The 5,945-nt window shown below is 35.6% G+C and overlaps 1 protein-coding gene across 3 annotated transcripts in view; it reads left to right on the forward strand.

Moving 5' to 3' along the window:
• The window catches only part of UBN2 (ubinuclein 2), a 61,010-nt gene that overhangs the window by 42,313 nt on the left and 12,752 nt on the right, over nucleotides 1–5,945 (forward strand). For all 3 annotated transcript variants that reach the window (XM_032483454.1, XM_032483455.1, XM_014559875.2), the window contains 2 exons: nucleotides 4,828–5,059; nucleotides 5,509–5,598. In XM_032483454.1, coding sequence (XP_032339345.1) covers nucleotides 4,828–5,059; nucleotides 5,509–5,598 — 322 coding nt within the window. The remainder of the gene's footprint in view (nucleotides 1–4,827; nucleotides 5,060–5,508; nucleotides 5,599–5,945) is intronic.

Here is a 5,945-nt window from a genome sequence, read left to right on the forward strand (position 1 = left end):
TCTCACCATTGTTAATATTTTCCCGATACTTTTTTAGACTCTTCGAGAAAGTGGGTTTTACATAATATTCTGTTTCATAAGAAGCTTTAAAAAATAATATTTTATGATATATTATTTCTTAGGTTCTCATTTATTCTTTGAAAACATGACTTTTATCAATTTGCAGAATTCTCTTGTCTGAGAAATTGCTCTAATTTTGTACTGCCTCTTGTTTATGTGGGATAGGAACATCTAATGAAATACTTTTCCCCTTGGTGTTTGTAGAGGTTCTCTGCTATTCAGTGTAAGCAAAGTGTTGTATTCAATATACACTTAAAATCCAAAGCATCACTCTGCCTTTACTGTAGGCTTAGAAATGAATGAATTCTAGAATTCTAACAGAGAAAAGAATTCAATTAACCAATAATTCATTATTCGAAATCTAGGATTAATAGATGTTTTATCTATCTAATTTTACTTTTATCAGAAATAAGAAAAATAACCAAAAAACTGATTAGGAATTGTATGTTAAAATTTAAGTTGTAACTATGATCTGGGAGTTAGTCCACATTCCTGTTTGTATTATCTTTATTAAAATGTTGACCTTTTTTAAATTAATCTTTAATTTGATCACAGGAATATGTGGAAGTATTAGAACAGAAATGGCAGTTTCACGCCCCATATCCTCTTTCCTCGTGTCAACTACTTTTAACTCTTGGCTTTTTCTCTGTGTTTTTAAAAAATAAAAATGAATGGAAGACTATTTATTTTAATACGATCTTTTGACTTCTCATTATGATAAATAAATAAATAAGGCTTTTAGCTCTCTTACACCTTTCCTGTTCTCCTGAAAGAATAAAATTACAACTTTTGGTTAAATCTGTGACTATGTAAAATATTGTCTCTGTTGAGCTAAATATTATAAACTGTGGTTTCATTTGATTTTTATTATAAATTTTTGGCTTTTTTCCTGGAGTTAAAAATTGCTTTTTTTTTTTTTTTTCTTAACTTGCTTTGTTTTCTTTGAATTTAAATTAAATCTTTCTCTATCCTTTGTCATCTCTAGAATCTATCTGTTCTTTTTTGTTGTTGTTGTTGTCCTGGAAATCTTCCTGTGTTGGTCATTTATTTCAAAAGAACAACTTGGCATACCAGTTGTTTACCTATTGGTTTGTTAGCAAGGAACCTACATGGCAAAATTTGCGTTTTCTAAAGTGTAACTACTCTCTCCTGGTTTTCTTCCTCTCCAGAATGGCTTTATAAGTTCCTTAGTGTTCCTGCCTTCACATCTGATCCTTTTTGTTCTTTCTTACTAGTTTGACTGAAGAAAAGACAAATAATTGAATAAGGTTATTTCTAACTTTTGGTGAACCTAAGTTTCTTGTTTTTAAACATCGCATCTCATTGAAGTCTTATCAGCTACCTAGTGGCCTCTAGATCCTGTCTCTCTAGCTTGCCAACACTAAAAACAAATTTCCTATCTATGCCTGTAAAATAATCCACTCCTGTCTGAAGGACATCTTCAGCTGTCTATTCATTTGCAGAGTGAAAATGTCAGTTCTGAGTTTAAGAGAAGTTAGTCTTTCTGGATTCAGATTGTTATCTCTGCTTGCTTTTTATTTAAAAACTTTCCACTCAAGGCTTCCTTTTCTTTCTTGCCCTTCAACTTACTGATTTTCTCTGAATTCCATCTCTGCCACTCTAATTGCTAAAATAATTAATTCACTAAGCAAATGTTTGTTAAGTGTTTAATATGTGCCAGGCACTCCTCTAGGTGCTGGGGAAATAGGGTGAATCAAGATTTCCTCCTCTCATGGAGCATATATTCTAGGTAGGAAGATAAGCAAAAGACAAATATTTACAAATATTTTAAGTGCTATGAAAAAATAAAGCAGAATGATAAGGTAATGTGATTGCTGCTAACATAAATAGGGGAGATGAAGATTGCTTTTTGAGATGCAACATTTGAGCTGACAATTGAATGAGCAGGAGCCAGCCATTTGGATAGAAGAGTGAGTAGTCCAGGCAAGAAGGATGGTAGGTGTGAAGACACTGAGATAGAACAGTCCTGACAACACGTAGGTTTAGACGTGTAGGGAAAGATGGGGTGGTGATGAAGGCAGAGATCAAGTCAGAAACATGTGATGGAGGATCTTGAGGGCCATGATAAGGACTTGGGGTTTTATTTTGTATTCAGTGGGAAGCTACTGGAGGGTCTTCAACAGGGGAGTAGTAGAGTCTGACTTGTATTTCAGAAGATCACTCTGGATGTTGTAGAGAATGGGGGGCAGATTTACTTACCAAAATGAAATGTAGTTTAAAAATAATGTATGCCCACCACAGGAAGAGGGAGGTTTCCCTTCATATTTCCCCGTGGGAATGAAATGTGGAGGTCGTGGAAAATATTTTTGAATATAAGGCATTATCTTGAATTATTTGCCTACTTCATGGTGACACCTTTTCCTGGATGCTTCTAAATGGTATCAACAGTGGGATACCCACCACTTCTGAAAGGTCTGCGTCTTCCAGGAGAGAGAATTTTATAAATGCCCCTATAACGTTTAGATAATCTAGTGTTTCATTTTAGTTTTATAAACAAAAGAGGATATGGAAGGTATTTGAAAGTACAAAATGTTAGACAGGAATGGCATGGTGCCATTTTTTATTACTGATACTCAGTTACTTAATTTTGGAAGTTGCCCTAATTTACATTTTCTATCAGTTTTGATGCTTCCATTAGCCTCCTCCAGAAAAGCATCTGAGTTCTCCTCATTAGCACTGTTTAATGTTCCTCATTCGGGGGCTCCCCTTGGGGTGCATGGCCTTGGAGTGTGTTCCCTGTATTATCCTGAGACTGTGGTAGAATTATGATTTAAAAGAAGAAAGAACCCTTGTTAATTCTTAAATTGATGCAGGATCCTTTGTTGCTTCAAAGCATTCTTCTTTCTAACTTAGTAATTCTTTCCTAAATCACCCATTTTGTATATCATGGTTGGCACAGTAGAGGGAAAAAACTGGCAAATAAGGAAAGTGTAAAGTGAGGAAGATTTGTGCTTAAGTGTGGGAGGAAATTGTGGTTAAAAAAAGAAAACATGGATATGTTGACTATGAGCTCATCTTGTCTTCTATTTTATGATGCTTAAAAACTAAGGTTTCAAGCCTGAGTGGTGGGAAAGAATGAGACTATTGATGGTAGCAGTTAACACATGTAGAAAGGAAATGATTGCAGCAGATGATGAGTTAAATTTTGGACATGCCAGGTTGGGGGGTGTTAGATATCCAAGTGGGATTCTTCACTAAATCATTAGCCATACAGGATTTTGAAACAGATGAGAGGTCAGAACTAAGGGTATAAATTTGAGAGAGAAATAAAGGACATAAGGGGTGGAGAGCTAGTGGAAAAACTAGATTAGAAAGCTTTTTGAGGATGTTCTTCATTTTTTGTTTAACAGTGGGGTGGACCATTAAGTGTGTAACTGTATGATGTAATGTGGCATTTTTGCATGGGAAAATCACCTACATTTTTCTCAGACATTAAGTAAAATGATCAGCCCTTAATAATGTTTACTGGTAGAAGTCATAAATACACAAAATAAAACTGACGGTAGCTAATGTTTATTATTAACAGATACTCAAAAGAATTCCATTTTCTCGACTGTAAAATGTTTGACCACAGAAATTGAGTTGATGAAATAAGGCTACAAAAGAAAACACACAGTTGCAGAAACTATAGTGGATAATATCTGATACTGAGAAATTTTGATTATAATCTTTGTTGACAAGTACACATAGAAAAGTCAAAATGGGGAAAATTGCTTAATTGCTTTGTAGAAAATTATTCAAGGAATTAAATTAGCTTAATGGAATATATTTAAGTAATTTTTCAATGAAAGCTCATCAGTGCTAGCATATTTCTAAGTGTTTTTCTTTATAAACATTTATAAAGCCCAGGTAGGGGAGTGCCAAAACACCTTCTAATTTACCTTTTGCCTTAGGAGTCTAAGTTCCAAAAAGTAATGGAATTGGAAACTCGCTTTCAGGGGTTAAGGAGGGACTAGATAATGTGGAAAATGGAGTCTGCCATTCAGTATGTTTGATAATAAAATGAACACACATAAGTCAGGTTGTTGCCAGGGGTTGAGACAGAGGTGGGAATAACCACGTGGTTGTAAAGAGATGAGATGTCTGTATATGCGAAGGCAGAGAAAACGTGGAAAAAGAACTTTTGCCCCCGAAAGTTCTGCATAGGTGGGATTCATGGCAAAGGTCCAGTAGATAGCTTTTGAGGAAGGGGCAAGTAAGGCTAAGGATGAGGAAGAGCATCCAGGATGGCCTCATCTCTTTAAGGTGTTACTGTGAAAGTACAGAATATCGAGTTGGGGGATCTGAGAGCATAGTAATAGTCTAGATCAGCAACTTTTACAGGGATTGTGCCAGGAAAGATTGTAAGACAGATGGTGAAATTACAGAGCACTTTCAGAGACCAAATTGAGATTATATGGAATTAATTACCTGTGTCAGATCTAGGGGCCAGGAGCAAAAGTGGAAATCTAAGGTTAGAGATGAGTGCATTAAGAGAGTGAGTCGGTGTTAATGCAGGCATTGCAGTAGCAGTTAAGAAGGAATCTAAACTGGTGATGGTGAGCTGAGTATAGACGTATTTCCAGAACCAATATTAGTCATTCTTTGAAGTGTAGTTTACACATCCGACTTCATTTCTGCCTCCCAAAGTTTCTGTTAGAGCAGATATAAGGACATAGTCTTGCGTCCATGAGGATATTAAGTGAAATAAATCTATTCAGGTTAAAGACTTGATTTCTTATGTATTTTGACCCCTGGTTTCTGCAGTCCACAGCAGGAGCATCATTATTGGCTAATGCCTCACCTCTGACTCTCATGACATCACCTTTGTCTGTAACAAATCAAAATGTGACTCCTTTTGGGATGCTGGGTGGCCTTGTTCCAGTGACCATGCCCTTCCAGTTTCCCTTGGAGCTACTTGGCTTTGGAACGGACACAGCTGGAGTGACAACCACCTCGGGATCTACCTCAGCCGCTTTCCACCATAGCCTAACTCAGAGTAAGTGGGGCGCTTTTGTTTACTTGACTACCTAGTTTGACAGAACAGGAAACCATACAAATTTTTACTTACTGAGAGAAGTCCACTTGGAATTAGTGGAGATTATAGATTTTTTTTTTTTTTTAAGAAATGCAGTTTATTTCATCTATATATAAAATAAGATTACTGGACTCTGGAATTTTATTTACAATTCTCTGAGTGAACTGTCTATTCCACGTTTCTATCTTAATGAAATTTATAATAAGAGGAAGTCAAATTTGCTGGGTTATTTGCATATACATATATTTATACATGTAAATAGTTTTGAATGTATGTGCTCTAGTTTAAGAAAGCCTTTGAAGTCAAAGTCTGTGCTTGTATTAGATAAATTAAACTATTTTCACCTTTTATCTAAGAGAGCTCAAATCTTAGTTTTAAGAAGATCACTGACAAGTCTGTTTTCCTCTCAGATTTACTAAAGGGTTTACAGCCAGGAGCTCAGCACGCAGCAACACTTTCCCACTCACCTCTGCCTACACACTTGCAGCAAACATTTAATGGTAAGAGAGCCACCTATTTCTTCCTCTCTTTATTATTTATACAGATTTACAAATATGTATTATAAATCTTTTCTGAAAACAATGTGAATGGAATGATAAAGATAGGAAAAACTAATTTTCATATGACTGAATCCTCGTTGACAACCAGCACCTTTTAAGAGAAAGGAAATAGGTAAAGGAGATCTTCTGTTACACATGCAGAGAAGGTGTTTGTTATATGGAAGTGATAACAAAAAAGAGGATTCATAAGACAATGGATAAAAGTCACGTCCAGGAACAGTCATAGTTCATATTTATTGAAAGCTTACTAGGGGCCACATAGTCTTGTGACTACTTACATGTATTAG

This window comes from Camelus ferus, chromosome 7 (genome assembly GCF_009834535.1).
Source record: "Camelus ferus isolate YT-003-E chromosome 7, BCGSAC_Cfer_1.0, whole genome shotgun sequence".
Taxonomy (NCBI): domain Eukaryota; kingdom Metazoa; phylum Chordata; class Mammalia; order Artiodactyla; family Camelidae; genus Camelus; species Camelus ferus.